This window comes from Pseudorasbora parva, chromosome 5, assembly GCF_024679245.1.
Source record: "Pseudorasbora parva isolate DD20220531a chromosome 5, ASM2467924v1, whole genome shotgun sequence".
In the NCBI taxonomy this organism is placed as follows: Eukaryota; Metazoa; Chordata; class Actinopteri; order Cypriniformes; family Gobionidae; genus Pseudorasbora; species Pseudorasbora parva.
Window position 1 is genome coordinate 42,883,489 of NC_090176.1, and position 17,472 is coordinate 42,900,960.

Below are 17,472 nucleotides of genomic sequence, written 5' to 3' on the forward strand. Positions count from 1 at the left end.
ATAAAAGCAATAAGATTTAAAATGACCTGTCTATCTCAATATAATGAATATTGATCAGAATGTAAGAATCTTGAGTATTACCTTTTACAGTTACTTGAGAGCTGCAGCTTTCACAGCCAGCCTCATTCATCACTTCACAAGTATAATTTCCACTGTCAGCCTCAGACAATTGAATAATCTCAAGAATGGCTTGGTCGGCTTTAAATGTGATTTTGTGTTTTTCAGAGGAACTAAGTGGTTTGTCATTCAAAAACCAAGTCACGTGGAGTTCAGGTGATCCTTTGACAGTGCACAGCAGACGTGATGACATTCCTTGTTTCCATAAGATCTTAGGCTCTAGCCTTTTAACAAAGACTGGAGGTTCTACAGATTAAAATGAAATGGGGGGGGGGGAGTGGGTGGAGATTTTTGAGTTGTTTGTAAGAAAAAGACAAGTTAAGAAAAGACAACTTCAACAGATAAATATAAGAGACATTTGAAGAAGCACCATGAAAATAAGCTGTAATACTTAGATGGCAACGAAGAGCAGCATCATCTGATGCCTAAGATTTGTTACCTCTGTCTAAGCAATGCAAATACAGTTATCTGCTCACACTGACAGAAATTAATACCCAGTCATGCAGATTTGTTTCAAATGCTGCATTTACCAAGGGTATTAATCTCAAAATCTTACCTTGCACTGTAACACTAGAAGAGCAACTGCTGCTTCCCGCATCATTAGCAGCAGTACAGGTATATGTGCCTGTATCTTTGAGTTTGGCCTTTTGAATCTCAAGACAGGCAATTTTTTCCTCAAAGGCTAGTTTACAATCCATTGTAGTATGGAGTTTCTTGCCATCTCTCATCCAGATGATGGAAACACCCATGTCTTCATCTACTTGACACTCAAGACGTAGTGGGTTTTCCACAGCAATAGTGGTTGACTCAAAGCTTTTCACAAAGCAGGGTTTATCTACAACCCTCAGTTCAGTGCAGCATGTAGCTGTACCGACACTGTTTGAAGCTTTGCAAAGATATGTTCCCTGATCACTTTGTTGTAGATTCAAGATTTCAAGAAAATACTTCTTGTTGTCAGAGGATGCTTTGCAGTGATCATCAAGGGAAATGGCAATATTGTCTTTATGCCAGACAACATTCATTGGATCAGAACCAGAAATAACACACTGAAACTTTGCTTGCTTGCCCACAAATAAAGTCATCGAATCAGGCTTTGATACAAACTCTGGTGGGAAAATCTCTATAAAAAGATATCAATAAGAAGATATCAATAACTTTGCCAACAAAGTATCACACACAAAGCATGTCAGCTCCAGAGTTACATATTTCTAGACAACCAATGGACAATAAGAACATTTTTCTTACCTGTCACACTTAGTTTAGCAGAGCAGGTGTCACTTCCATGGCGGTTTGAAGCTTTGCATGTAAATTCTCCACTGTCAGTGATTAATGGGCTAAAGATCTCCAGGGATGAGGTGTGATGAAAGCTGATAATTCTGCATTTGTCACTATGTCTGAGCTCAGAACCAGATTTGAACCACTTGAAGGTCACACCTGGAGCCTCCTCAATCTCACATTCGAACTTTGCAGGACTGCCAACATTGACCTCCAGATTTTGAATCTTCTTCCTAAAAACAGGTGGCACTGAATTGTGCACACAGATAAAATATAATTAGTACATTATATTTAACATGTCTGCTGATAAGTAATAAGTGTGAGCATGAAAAGCAGAAACCACTGATTGGCACTTTCAAACACCAGCAATGTTCAACAAAAACATTTAGCACAAAGTTCAATAGGTTAAAGTAAATCCTAGCCATATATAGTCTTTAAGGTATTTTCAAAAAGTGCCAATTTCTGTGGTCACTGTAATGGAGGAGTAAAAAAAGCATTCCAGGAGTGACTGTGAAGAGTAATGGTGATCTCGCTATGAGGGAGAGAAAAACAAATTGAATGAAGAGTGAAAAAGACGACATCTTGGCATGCAAAAAGAAAAAAAGATCAAGAATGAAGTGCTCAGTGACTGATGAAGCAATGAAAAACAATGGAATATTTCATGACCAATTTCCAGAGGTGATTACAACAAAAAGAGGAAAATACTGCAGGAATGAAGGAGATGAACGTTGGAATGACACTGAAAGATCCAACAGGTTAAGAGTTGGTGTGAAGATATGAAGACATGCTAACATTTCAGTGATGTGAAAATGGTGGCAAAATAACAGCATTGTGAACAAGATCAGAGCCAAAGGCATTCTGAAGGAATCTTCATATGAAACAAAGATAATGAGAAAGCACGTCTGATGAAGCGTGTCTATTTTAGCTATGAATGGCAAGAGTTAGTCAAGTGGTGACAAAATAATCCCATAATTCCAACCTCTTAAAACCACAGTGAGGTGGGAGGATGTTGAGGTCTTGCCAGCTTCACCTACAGCCTCACAGGTATATTCTCCTTGATGATCCTTCATAACCTTGCTGATTACTAGGGTGTAAGTGTCATGGTCTTTGGAACACTTGAACTCTTTGCCAGACTTAATAGATTTTCCATTAAAAAGCCAATTCACTTTCTTTACATGTCTAATAGTCAATGAAAATGCTGCCTCTGAATGTTCCTCTATTACAATGTCCCCCAACGAGCTTTCAAAAATTGGGTAACCCTCTCTAATTTCTTCTTTCTCTAATTTCATAAATGCTTCAGTTATATATTCCTCCCTTTCCTCTCTCTGAGAGATGACTTCAGAGGAGCGTTCATTTGGAACAGGCCCCAGAACAAGTTCAGTTGTCATACCTGCAGCCTCTACATCCCTCTCATGCCCCTTTACTGTCACAGATCTGGTTTCTTGTTGCTCAACATGGGTTGACTGTTGAATCTCAATTTTTGATTCACTTGCCACATGAATAGTTGACTGTTGTACAAAATCATGCTCTTTAGCTGTTAGAGACTGAAAAGAGGCTTTTGCTTCAGTTTTCACAGTTGCAGATTGAATATTTGGTGATGTGAAAGGCTCTACATTTTCTGCCATTCTTACTATCTCCACCACAGGTGAAAGCATTTCTTTTGTAGAAGCCTTGGTAACTTGTAATCTTTGCGGTCTGTTGATTTGCATTGTGCCTGGCTGCTCTGAGGTCAAAACCTGTTGCTCTCGATAGACAATAGAGTAGAAAGCAGCTTGAAGTTCACTTCTGAGATCAGCAGTTTGTGGATACTCTCCTTCAAAAGCAATTGTAATTTCAAGTGGGGCACTTGCACTTGTAATAAGATAAGTGAATATAACACATTTGGGTTCCCTCCTTTCTTTTACCTCATGAATTTCTATAGCTCCTAAACTCTCCACTACATCTGCCAGGATCAAAGGCTGGTCAAGAGCAACAGCAGCTGCAAGAGTACTTTTTAATTGGTGCTTAATGTCCAATGAATGTGGTTTCGGAGGCGAAATAACAAAAGTAAGCTCTTTGGGTAGCACTTGGCTCTCTATTGCCTCTGACACTAAAACAGTACCCATCTTCTGCTCACTGACAACTGCTGTGGTTGTTTCAGATTTTGTAATATCCTCAGATAGTTCAGCTTTGATTACTCGTTTTTCTTCCATTAATACTGACTGTCTAACAGACTGTCCTTCCTGAATTTGAACTGCAAAGTCTTGTTCGGTGGCCTCAAGAGCAATACTACTTTCTGTTGAGATAGCCTTTTCTTCTACATAAATTAATTCAGATGGAATTTTGGGCTCAACTTTACTTTTAGACACAAATTTCTCAATTGTTCCTATATTCTCTGTATGTCCCTCCTCTATATCCTGACTCTCTGACACAGCTGGAACATGCACAATATTCCAGTGATCTTCTTTCTGAACTAGGGCACGCTGCTGTTTAACATCACTTACAAAAGGAGTTTCCTTTGGTAATGGCACTGGCTCTAAACAGACTTGAAGAATACTTTCAGGTTTGGGTTCTTTTCTGATTTCAGACTGCATTCCTGTAACAGACACATCAAGATCTTTACAATAATCAGCTAAATGCTCTCTTTTCTCTTCTGTGCTTGCGGCATGGCAACGGGCTTTTTCCTGTCTCTGTACTGCAATCTGTTCATCTGGTTTTTCCATTGAAATTATCCCTTCTTTTGTCAATGTATTTTCTAAACTAATTGCCTGAAGATGCAAAGGAGCAGGAGCTTCCTTACCAGGATGAATAAAAACTTCTTTTGTCTGTGCTGAAAACTGTGAGGACTCCTCACATTTCACTGTTTGCTGTAAATCCACTGACACTGTATGCTTAAGAACAGGAATTTTTTGAGCATCTGCCTTCTCTTGAACTGGTTTCTCACTGCTGAACCTGCCTTCAGATGGAAGAATATCCTGATCTGTGATGACCTGTAAATGTAGAACTTGTTCTTCTTCTCTCTGGGACTGCACTGAAATAACACTTTCTAAACCTGGGATCAAGCTTGACTGATCAGCTTGGAGCTGATGCTTCTCCTCAGCAATGAGAGCTGATTTAAATACACTGTCTTTGACTAGAGATGCAGTCTCCTCGACTGGTCTGTGCACTGATAACCTGTGTTCTTTCGCTAAGGTTTGAACAGTCTCACTAACTGAAAGGGCAACTGGTTTTGGAGGTTCTTTCTTTACTTCTGTCTGAAAGGTAGATTCTTGAGTTGACAGCTCTTTGGAGTGACCTTCTGTGATCTGTTGCTTCTCTGTAGAAACTGCACTGTAAAGAATTTTAACTCCCTCTTTAACCTGGTAGCCCTTTTCTTGCTGAGTATGGGGTATAACCTGTGAATGTTCTTTAACAATTGGGAGTTTTGTCTCAACTTGGTGACTTGATATTGGATACTTGGGCTCAGGAGATGCCTTGATCTGTTCTGTTTCTCTAGTTAATAATGGCTCAGCTTTGACAATTGTCAGTGGAGTTACACTTTCAGTTATGGCAGACATCACTTGTGAGGGGTATTCTTTTGCAATTTCCAGTTCTGTAACCTCTGGACTTTTGATGCGTTCGAAGTGCTGTTCTGTGAAGCCTTGGCGTTCTTGAACTGCGGAGGTCATAGTAGCCATCTGAAGCTGTTTCAAAGGGGTTGCTACCACTGGTTCTGGCTGAACTGAAGCCGATATTACTCTCTCCTGTATTTCATGAGACTCCAAAACAGCAGCTTGATGAGTCACCTGTTCCTTGAGCACAGTTGCAATGGAAACATCCAAGTCATGCAGAGTGTCAACCTGCTCGCTTGCTACCGTTTGCCTGTCTTCTGTGCCAATAGTGTAAATTACCTGATGGTCTCCCTGCAAACTAGCACCTGCCTGTCCAGGTAGGCTAACACTGTACAAACGTGATTCAGTGGCTTCCTCTTTCATGGACACCTTATAACTTTTTTGCTCTTGAACTAATTGTTGTTTATGAAACACAGATACTTTTTTGTGGAATACTATCAACTCAGCACTGCAGCTTGCCTCCCCAAAAGGATTGACAGCCTTGCATGTGTAGAGTCCACTGTCTTTTTGTTTGATGTTATTCATGCAAAGGAAGCCAGAGCCATCTGGGTTACTTACAACAGAACAGATCTGGCTTGATTTAATTTGAGAATTACCCTTAAACCACTGAATATCAGGGAGAGGAGTACCAGTAACTCTATACTGAAATGTCACCTCGCTGCCCTCCGCACACTGCACAGGTTGAATTTGTGTGGTAAAGCAGGGTGGTTGCCCTGGTATTTTAAACATTTGTTCCACCCACTTTTCGGCTGCTGATAACTGACTCACTTGTACCTTTAATATTGTCTTGCAAGTGGTTTGGCCAAATCTATTACTGGCAGTACAAGAGTACTCTCCCTCATACTCTTTCTTTACTTGTGTTATTATTAAAGTGTACTCATCTCTTTCCTCTACAATCATATAAACGGATGAAGAAGTGATAACATTTCCATTGTAGAACCACTGAACTTTTGGCTTTGGAAAACCAGATACTGTGACAGTAAACCTAACGGACTCTCCAACAGTAACTTCTGCAGGTGTAAGCTTGGACTCAAATACAGGTTTCTCCTTTCTCCTTTCCAACGAACTAGAAAAACGTTTTTGCTCTGGCTTGAGTTCAAGTGTTTTTGACTTCTCAGGTAAATGTAGTGATGTACTGTAGGTTTCTTCCTCTTCTTCGGTCTTCACAGTCAAACTAGAAAATTCTGGATGAAAATAACGGGATTAAAGATTTAACAATATATTCTCATAAATTGCAAGTTTAGATATAGATGGAGGTAAGTCAGTATTAGTAAAGAAGCGGACATAACGCCCTTAAGAGATTAAAAGAAATACAGAATAACAGTAAATAGTTTCATCATAATTTTATTTACTTTTCATGTACATAGAATTACAATAAATGGGTAGAACAATGCATTTGTGACTCTAATGAAGTTATAGAACAGTCACTTTATCTTTATCAGTTATAGAACAGATTTCTTTATCCCTATCCATATAGGTTTGACAAGCTGATTATTTTGTTTCCCTAAAACAATGACAATTGTGGATACGGAAATGCATAGAAATTAACCCATAAGTAAATTATAACCCATAAATCATCACTGTATATATATTTTTAATCTAGCCTATTTTTATCTTAATCTTTTTATTTACAACCTATTAAATCAAACTCACTTACCACTACGTTTAGAAAAACATGATCGAACTATACAACAAAAAATTTCAATTATTATTCAACTTTATGTAGTCTTATTTATACTGTAAATTATGAACTTGATCAAGGGAAATCTAGTGTCTCTGAACATAATTAAAACTAAGCATTTAAATTGTTTTTCCTTACCTTTTCTGATCACACTGTTAACTTTAAGGAAAAAAGAAAATCATAAAAGGGGAAAATAATATTCATGCAATTTGACAAAACAAAAAAAAATGGTCAAAATCTATTAGACCGCATGCATTATCAAGAAATGTAACTAGATCTTTCAAAACTGTGCTTGATAATCACACTTAAACTGTTGGCAGACATAATCAAAGGCACCATATTTCATTATAAAATGTGTCAATTCACCACTAAAAAGTCCAAGTACACCATCCAAAAGGAAAAATAAATAAATAAAACTGTCCCCCAGAGTGGAACATCCATGTAAGTTACTGAGGTGAAATGGAGGATAATTTCAGGTCTTTTAAATAAATTATAGATCAATAATTAAAATATATACCAATAACTATATTTAAATGAGTAAAGGTTTCTATACACAATTTCACAATAATTTACAAATGCAATACATAAATAATTGTGTACTACATTACATCTATTTAAAGTAAACAAAACAACAAACCTGCCTGACATGGTTTCATAAAGTACACTTTTAAACTGTGGTCAAATTAAAACACCTTTAACAACGAAGTTGTTTCAGTGTAACCAGCTTTGTTTTGGATAATACATTTGAATTCACCCGCATCACTGTGAGTTACATTTGTTATAAGCAAATTGAAATGCCCTGATGCTTTCTCCTGGATAATATATCTAGTATTTTTTACCGGAGCACCATCTTTATACCACTCAGCTGTAGGATGTGGTTTGCCACTCACTAAGCACTGAAGAATCACAGGTGTACCTACGGCTGCAGTGACATTTTGTAGTGGGATTATACATTTGGGGGGAATTTCAGTGACCTGAAACTCAAAACTACAAGATTTTGTTGATTTGCCCTTGAATTCTATTTTGTCATCTTTTGAGGGTTCTGCAAAGACATCGAAATTAATACTAACGTATTTCTCTCCTTGCTCACTTGTCTCGTTATCAGTAACAGCAACCAGTCTGACAGCTTTCTGGGACTCATCAGATTCCTGTTGAAACTCAAATTCAAGTTCTATCTCTGATGTCTGTTCTCCATCAAATGATGAATTCCCAACAACCAAGTCAAACTTCTGAGGCTGAACTTTTGCACTGCCAAGAGAAACTGCAGTTAGTTCTCTTCCCCTTGTCTTGCCTGAAAATGACTGTGGATTCATAACCATAAGCGACGCCCTGCAAAGTGTTTCACCAACAACATTAATAGCTCTGCATGTATATATGCCACTGTCATGTGTGTTGGCCTTAAGAATCTTCAGAAAATGATTATCACCATCTGAGCTACAGATGTACTTTTTCTTATCCATAGGAATCTTCATATTGCCTTTATACCATGACACTATTGGCGAAGGAATACCCATTAAAGAACATTCAAACATTACATTTGTGTTTTCAAGAGTTTCAATGTCATAAATAGGGTTTATAAAACGTGGTGGCATTTCTGTAACTTCAAAAGCTATTTTTAAATCATCACTTTCTTGAGTTATGAAATCCACAGTCCCTTCCTCAAATATGCTTGGAAGAACATCAAGGGATATGATCATACTTTTGTTATCAGCTGTATACTCTGGGATGGTAACAATTTTTACCTGTTTTTCAAACTCTTTAACCTCATTCTCATCTAACTCAACCTCCAACAAGATTTCTTGAGGAGAGGGAGACCTTGACGGATCCTCATCCTCCTCAACATCAAACTCAATGACATGCTGATGGGTAACAGCAGGAGGGGGTAGCATTTGCCTTGCTTCCTGAGAAATAACAACAACCAAAGCAACACTTTTTGCTTCACCAACATAATTAAGAGCCTCACATATATATTCCCCTTGGTCAGCTTTTGTGATATTCCTAATTTCCAGGGCAATGTTATCACCATCTCTGTTAATACTAGTCCTCTTATCTGCTTCAAGCTCAGTTTTGTTTCTAAACCATTTCACTTCTGGAGTGGGTAGTCCAAATACTTCAGCACAGAACAGTAAGGAATCACCCTCAAAAACTCTTCTTTTTGTAAGTGGCTTAAGGAAAGCTGGAGGAATTCCCTGAACCTTTTCTTGAAGCGTCGCTAAACCTAGTGAACCATGTCCCTCTGGAAGAATCATACCCTCATCAATAGTAAACACAGGGGGAGTCGTTTCAATACCCTCATCATCTGGAGAACTGAGAAACTTAGCTGGGGAATAAAAACCTTCACTAGAGCTATTTGAGGGCCTCTTATGTTCCACAGGGGAAAACGGATACTCAGGGGGTGACATGACACCCCCTGGAGTCTCTGAGGGGGTATGGAAAGATTCTGGTGACTTTTGAATTTGAGAAATTTCTGTGGATGAAGCCGGTGTGTAGAACCGTTCTATTTCTGCCATCTCCTCACTGAATGTGCTACCAACTTCAATTGACATTTCTGACTCTGGCGACAAAGGCCTTCCCCAATCAGTTGGTTGGTTATAGTAGTCATAAACAGCACTAAAAGTTACTTCTTCTTCCTCAAGTTTTGCAACACCAACAGCCCCTTGCCTAGCAGATTTTTTCTGTTGTAGTTGCTGCCTCTGTGGTGGGTACTCTGACAAAGGGTGATCTGCTGAATCAGATTGCAATACTCTGTCAACCTCAATTTTTGGTTTTACACTAAGAAGTTTTGTTATATCTGAGGTTTCCATCTTATTAAGTTTTATATCATCTGGACTGACGTTATCTTGTGGCATGTCCTCACCTTCTGCTCTTCGAATACCAATTGTACCCATTTTTATGGGTTCAGTTATTTCAGCAGACTGTGTCTTGGTTTCTAACATGACTGGCTCTTGAGTAGAATTATCAATTCCACTTTGCCTAACGCATGCTTCCTTAACTATAATTCTTTGCTCAACTGTGATAGCCGAAACAGTTTCAGGGCTAACAGAACTGTCTTTTGGGTTGATTGCTTCTGGTAATCTAGCCTGGGGTCTGAATAAAGTAGGTGATTGCTGAACCTCTGTAACATTTGCCAAGGATACAAAATGCTGCAAGTCAAATAACTTTGATTCCATCGAAGACATTCTCACATCTGACATTTCTTCTAATGTGTCTTTTGTATTGTCCAAAACTGCCTCTGTAACATCTGTTGGAGCTCTTAAAGTAAATGCCTTAGCTGCAGTCAAAGCAGGATCTTTTATCCGGTCTTCACTGGAGAGAATTGAAGTTATTTGTTCTTTTTCATATTGTTCAGGTTCAAGAGCAAACTCTGGAATATCTTCAACAGGAAAACAAGACTCATCCTTTGATTGTACTGTTGGCTCAACAGGCCCATCTACAAAAGATGTTGGTGTTTCAAATGCTTGTTTTATTTTCGATACTTTAACCTCAGCCCCAGATGACTGCAAACCACAGCCTGTTATTACAGGCATGTCTGAAGCTGGTTTTTTAATGCGCTTAAGTTTGGGAGCATCTGGCTGTGGGTAATGGGGTTCATCAGTTTTGCAAATATCTTGAAATTCAGCAGGTTTGACTGAACAGTCATAATCAAGAATGTCCTCACTTGTAAGAGTAATATCTTGGGATGGTGTAGAAGAACTTGATAAAGTCTTTGTTTGAACTTTGGTGATTTCTAAAGATAAGCCAAGAGATCCTGTTTGGTTATCCATTTCTGTTATGGCAATGGATGAAAATCCAGAGTCAAGAGTTGCAGAATCAAAAGACACATCAGCAACACTTTCAACCTGTCCAAATTTGTTAGATGCAATACATCTATATATTCCAGCATCAAGACATGTGAAATTGTTGATGAAAAGTTGGTAACTTTTGTCTTGTACCTCAAATCTATATTTACTGGTATTAAGATCAAGGCAAACCTCATCATGGAACCAGGTGGCTTCAGGTGTTGGTTCACCAATAATGATGCACTCAAGCATAGCAGTCTGTCCTTCTGAAGCACTAATGTTATTTAGTTCTCTAAAAACTTGGGGAGCCTCACAACCATCATCAAAGGAAAATGTGAACTTGTGCTTCACTGTTTGAGAGGTGCCATCATCAACTGGAGATTCTGAGGTTTTCTCAACAGGCTCAAATGTGTCTTTAGCCTCATCAAACATCTCTAGCACTGGAGTTGGAGCAGTTATTCTGATTTCAACTGGTGAGGAGTGAATAGATGAGGAAGACATTTTTGGCATGTGGATGACTGCCTGAGGTACCTGCAATGTGTATTTGCTGTCTACCTCAGGTTTCATTAGGGACTTAAGTTCTTCTTCTATCATTTCTTCTTCAGTGAGCACTGACTCATCTGTTACTTTAACTTCTTGAGGAGGCCCTATCTCTGTCTTTGATGGAACATCTTCAGTAACTTTAAATATGCAACATGTACTTGTTTTTCCATGTTTGTTTGCAATATTACAAGTAAGCACACCTTGATGGTCAATGGTTGGATAATAAATGGTCAGTGTTGATGAATTTGCTTTGGTACGGACATCAAAATCAGGGTCTCTCATTATAAGATGTCCATCTTTAAGCCATGAAACAGATGGCTGGGGGTCTCCCTGGAATTGGCAACTTAGTTCAGTCATCTCACCTCTCTTTACCTCAACCTCCGGCTTTAATGTCATCACAAAGACAGGTGCTCCTGGTTTTACTATACTCATAGACATTTTCCCTGCAATGGAAGCAACACTGGGGATTTCTTGTTTTGAGAGAATTTTCTGTTGCTCTATTGCATCAGGTTCCTCTCTAGACATTGTCAAAACCTTTTCATCACCATGATGCCGCTGAACTACATCCTCATAACCAAAATATTGTCTTTCAATTCCTCCAGTCACAGCTGTACTTTTTTTATCAGGCATAAACTCTTCAGACAAAATAACTTTTCCTATTGGCAAAGCTGTGGACAGCGGCACTGTCTCAGGTGACACAACAGAAGGCCGCACATGCTCTGCAATGGTCCAATTTGATTCTAATTCAACACTTTCTTCTTGCTCAATTGGAACATCTTGTTGCCATTTTTTAATCCGCTTTGCCAGAGCCTCCTCCTCACTGACAAAATAGTCGCTTTCAGTCCTTAACTTTTCACTATCAGCCTCAGAAATAATTTGCTTGTGTGTTGTCTCATAGGACTGAGAAGAAACATCACTAAAGAACTTCTCCTTTGCTGTTCTTTGTGGTGACACCCTATTCACCTTTTCCAATTCAACATCTTTATATGTGGTTTTACTGAGAGTGTTTTCTAAAACACTCTCAGTAACACCACCCCAATTGGGATCAAGTTCCACATCCTGTTCTTGCGTAGTCAAAACATCTTGTTGCCATTTCATAATACGTTGAGTTAGTGCCTCTTGTTCACTCACAAGATCGCTCTCACTTTTTAACTCATTTATTCTTTCTCGCGATAAATGTAACTCACTCTCAACTAAGCATTCGCGTGAATGTTTTTCTTTTAATGAAGATCTTGAAGTCTTAGCAAATGAGGATTCCCTTTGAGCTTTTGCTGCTGCTTCTTTCTGACCTTTGCCAAAAGATTCATGAGAATAAGAGCCTTTTTTCTCTGACTTTCGGGGCGTAACAGACTCAACCTGATCAACCTCCAAATCTTGTTGCCGTTTTCGTGTACAGTGAGCTAAGAATGGATCTTCACTTTCTAAGCTATCACCCTCCAAGTTTTTTTCAAGGATGTTCTCCATTGAAATAGCTCTATTTTCTAATTTCTGCACAGGAGATTTTTTATTTTCATGTTGCAGACCATCAGCAGCAAGAATTATTTCTTCTGTTAACTTCACTGAATTAGTCCTTGAAGACTCTTTGTCTGCTTTCTTCTCATGTGAAGGAATGGTCTCCTTTGTACTGTTTACTTGATTGGAAGCTTTGGAAGCTTCTCCAGTCTCTAACCACTGCAACACAAATGGTTCCTTTTCCTTCACCTGTGCTTCTTCATTCCATTGCACATCCTGTTGCCATTTTCGAATACGCTGAGCTAAGAACTGATCTTCGCTCTCTAAGCACTCACTCTCCAGGTTTTTCTCAAGGATGTTCTCCACAGACATAGCTCTCTGTTCTAATTTCTTTACAGGGACTGTTTTAACTTCATCACCAAAAAATATTTCTTTCATTGGTTTCACTGCCTTGGCTCTTAAGGACTCTTTTTCTTGTGACTCTTCATGTGATGTGCTTATCTCCTTTGAATGGCTTGCTTGTTTAGAAGCTTGTCCTGCCTCCAACCACTGCAACACAAATGGTTCTTTTGCCTTGGTCTGTGCCTCTTCATCCCACTGATTCAGGCTTGCATCATCTTTGTGATCTAAAATATCATATTCTATATCCTTTTCTGACTCCTCTTTAGATGCGTTCCCTTGATCCATTCGTGCATCAGACACATTAACCTGAATGTCTTTTCTTAACGTTTCCTCTACAGGAAGTTCACCCTTCATAATTCGCAGTGCCCTAGATCTTGACTGAGGTTCAAAGGAGTGTCTGACTCTTCGTTCTGTTGATTGGGAGCCGAGTCCAGTAATTCTCTCCAGTCTGCTCTGATATTCTGCTGAACCACTACTACTCTCAGCTTGCTCACCAGGGTGAACAACATGTTGAATTTCAGGCAAAGTAGATGGCTTCACTCTGAGTCTCTCAATATAATCTGTGTAACAAGGCTCACTTGTAACCGATTCCACATCAAACTCAGATGAGGACATTGTAGATATTGAAAGTCTCTTTTTCTTTTTGACAGCCTTTTGCAAAAGACTGAGTTTTGCTTTAACCTCCCCATGAAGACTGTCAGTGTCACTAAATCTATCACTGTACTTATCACTACAGCGGTCACTAAATTTATCACTAAACCTATCACTGTATCGGTCACGACCTGTGACTCTGTCGCAGTATATATCACTGTATCGATCACTGAACCTCTCGTATCTCTCATACATCGGAGTTGGAGAGCGTGCACGTTCGGATGCAGTCTCAAACTTGCTGTCTTTGTCTGGTGTTCTTGATGGGGATGAAGTTCGAAAATACATTGTGCGGAACAGAGTGCTTTTTGATTTATGACGCCCCTTTGTTTGCCCTTTGCTTGTTTTATCAAAAGGAGAGCCAACACATCTTAGATCTACTCTAAATTTTCTTTCTTTTGTTGAATCAGCTAATGAATCAGAGCTTGAGTAGGCTTTGTTTGAAGATCTAGAATGGCTGAAAAAAGATACATCTTGCTCTTCCCTCAGTGATACAAGAAGTGATGCTGTGGTTTCAGCAGAGCCTTCAGTGTTAATTGCCATGACTTTGTAACTGCCTGAATCTTTTTCCTTAATCCCTTCTATTGTTAAACTGGTTGCGTGCATATGAATTTTACTCACTGTATATATTTTACGATGGTGCTCCTTCTGTATCTGTCTGTTATTATGAAACCACAATATCGTTGGAGGTGGCATTGCAACTAACTTGCACCTAAAAGATGCAGTGTCACCCTCCACAACAGATTGAAATTTTAGCTTTTTGGTAAATGAGGGTTGAATGTTTTCAGATGGGGCTACAAGACCTTGACCTAAACTTTCTTCAAGGTCAAAAAATGCACCATGTTGCGGTCCTCCTTTTTCCATGTGTTCAGCTCCTTCATTATAAAACAACTCTGGAAAAAAAGGAGACAAATTTCAACAAAATTCACAGTTTGCTAAAGAAAATTAAATATATTTTAAATACAATATTAATAGATATATTAAAGCATGCATCAAGTCACAAAGCCATAAAAAACAAATTCACTCACCATATTTGTTCGAATAAACGCAAGACTTGAGTCTTTATTAAAGATTCTGACACGAAAATCACTTGATGTTTTGTTCCTTCTTCTGTGGACAGTTCTTCAAAGCATAAATTTATTTTCAAAGCATTAATACGTATCCAAATAATACTGATCTGTTTCGCAAAAGAGCCTCTTGTATACTTAACTTGGTGGATATATGTCCTAAAATATTCCTTACCTGACTTGCAGAATGGTGAATAAACGCCCTTTCTAATCCTTAGAATGACGCAAATCTTTCATACATATAGAGAAACATCACTCTCTATTGATAAAAAAAAGAGTGTGGTCATTAAATCAGCTCTAGATTTCTTTGAGAAGGCGTTTATTCGAACTAATATAGTTTACAGATATAACCATGTTATTTTTAAAAAAAAAAGCAAACAACATTAATCACATACCGCTATCTGCAAGCCAGTCTAAGAAATATTTGCAGGAAGGTGTTCCAGATGCAAGAAACGTAAAAAGCAAATAAAAGATGTGGCTACTTCCATATCTTTTAAAATGTAATTTCCTGTGGTCTGGAACTTCTAAAGGACAATCATCCTGCACCTTTTATTTCTAGAAACAACCAAGTACCACCATCCGTCATGCTTTTCAAGGGGAAGACAGATGCAAAACTTTGCAAAAGTGCTTCACAGCAAGCATTTTACCAATCAAATTGCTTGCTAATCCAGAAACACTTGATTTCAACCATACACATATCCAACAATGACATATGAAAGTTCTTCCCATTAACGAAGATTTGTTTGCATGCCATACAATATGCTCGGAAATGTTAAATTCAATAGTTTTACAGAGAGACATCATTATTAACAAAATAAACACTGTAAAATTATCCTACCTTTGACCTCTTCCTCGATTTTTGCTTCAATCTCTTCACGTACTTTTGTAACTGTAAAATAGAGTCAAATGAATTGATGAACAATAAACCAAATATTTCACCTTTAACATGAATATCTAAGAAAAGATCACCACAGCAATAATCTAATAAGGACAAACATTTTGTTTATCTGCACGTGAAACAAATGTAAAAATGTTAAAAAGAGGTGAAACATGGGAGTTTGGAAAAGCATGCATTTCCCAGCTCAACACCAAGACAGCACTGAATGATACAACTTCTTCAGAAGAATTGATAAGGTTTCATAAAGTGAAGTTAGTGAACGTGATTGGGAAATTCATTGAGAGGTTCTTGAGGTTGATTGAGAGGCTTAAAAAGAAAATTACGTGAATTAATCGTGATCTGTTAATTAAAAACCATAAACTACTTTGATCTCAATTACCTTCTTTAGTTACAGCAAGGCTGGCTGAGCAAGCTGCCTCTCCTGCGATATTGACTGCTTTGCAAGTGTACTGTCCAGCATGCTCAGAGAAAGTATCAACTATGATTAGCGTAGCAGTGTTTGTCATCTCATCAAAATGAAAGACAATATTTTTGGTAGGCTTTATAGACTGTTGGTTATGGAACCAACTGATCTCTGGTTGTGGCATGCCAGACACACAAGCATGAAATCTAGCCACTTCTCCATGAGCCACAACACAGCTCACAATAGGTTGAATAAAAGTGGGTCTTTGGCCAATAGGATCCTTCTGAACAGTCTTAATGCTTGTGAAGAGGCTGGATGTGGCTTCTGACTGAGACTTGGATGTAAAGTCCGTAATATGTGTTTGTCCTGAAAGGAAGTATTGATTTATCCTCAACTAATCGATATAGTGCACAAATTGAAGTTTGTTTCTCTATACCAAATTAGTTTTGTTTTCATATTTGGCTGGCATAATGTATCTGAATCAACAATAGGGCTGTCAATTGCATTTATTTAGGCTTGATGTATCTCATAAATTTTTGTAGTCAACACATTAGGCATACATGCAATTATATGGTTCAACAATTTGCGTGGATAACACTCACAGTATATGTATACAACAGTGCATTTTTACTAATCTCATTCACAAAAAAGCAACAAATTCTAGACTTCTGAAATTGCATCAAAATGTATGAGAAATGTAAACTCTATAATGCAATGTATCAGTAACTATTTCTCATTACATCTCATTTAAATGAATGTTTCTGTGAATGATAGACAGCAGGTGACAATGCAATTACTCATAAATGGGTGCTCAGTAACTTGTGTTTGTGTAAATTGCTCTGAATCATTAGCTTTAAGAAATACTATGTTAGCTTTGACAGCACTAATTAACAGACAAACCAAAACCAATTCAACATGACATCATGACTTCGCGTAAACATACACGGCACTTTCTAAAGCCAAGTGGCGTTATCTATACTCATTTTGAGCTATCCGCGTGTATGTCTACGCCGTGTGATTCCGCGTGTATGCGTATGCCCAAACAAACCATCATCTCCGCGTGTATGTCTACGCCATGTGATTCCGCCAACCTGATCTCACAGAATGAATATTTATAGCCTAATTTTATATTTTGGAGAAACTAACTCCACTCCTACCCTAAACCTACCAACTCTCAACAATATAAAACACGTAACAGGCAAATAAATGTACAGTCACGTATTTATTGCAAAAACTGACCAAAAAACGGTATAAAAATATTAACTCATGTTGCATTCTAAGTCTTCTGAAGTCATACGATATGTGAAGAAAAGAGTTGATCTTAATGTTTTAGTCGTTGAAATGATGATCGCGCTCCTGCGTACAGAACATACACACACTCGTTCATTCATATTTCTAATTCAAATGATGCACAGGGCAAGTTTAGAATGATGCAATCGGTCACGAGACCGATCCAAGATTATGATCCAAGTTATTCAACTAAACATACAAATCAAATGTATTAATTTGGTTATAATTAATTCTATAAACTATCCAAATTAAACTAGCCAAATCAAATTTTGTTGTAATATTGTCCTGTTTGACACTGTGAAGCTGCTTTGAAACAATCGTCATTGT

The 17,472-nt window shown here is 38.2% G+C and overlaps 1 protein-coding gene across 13 annotated transcripts in view; it reads right to left on the reverse strand.

Moving 5' to 3' along the window:
* ttn.2 (titin, tandem duplicate 2) overlaps positions 1 to 17,472 on the reverse strand; it is a 171,547-nt gene that overhangs the window by 127,577 nt on the left and 26,498 nt on the right. For 10 of the 13 annotated variants that reach the window (XM_067444370.1, XM_067444375.1, XM_067444369.1 and 7 more), the window contains 6 exons: positions 15,832 to 16,221; positions 15,393 to 15,443; positions 2,372 to 6,166; positions 1,363 to 1,641; positions 674 to 1,237; positions 82 to 363 (listed from right to left, as the gene is read on the reverse strand). In XM_067444370.1, the coding sequence (XP_067300471.1) occupies positions 82 to 363; positions 674 to 1,237; positions 1,363 to 1,641; positions 2,372 to 6,166; positions 15,393 to 15,443; positions 15,832 to 16,221 (5,361 nt within the window). The remainder of the gene's footprint in view (positions 1 to 81; positions 364 to 673; positions 1,238 to 1,362; positions 1,642 to 2,371; positions 6,167 to 15,392; positions 15,444 to 15,831; positions 16,222 to 17,472) is intronic. The other 3 variants (XM_067444373.1, XM_067444377.1, XM_067444378.1) reach the window with 3 other exon arrangements.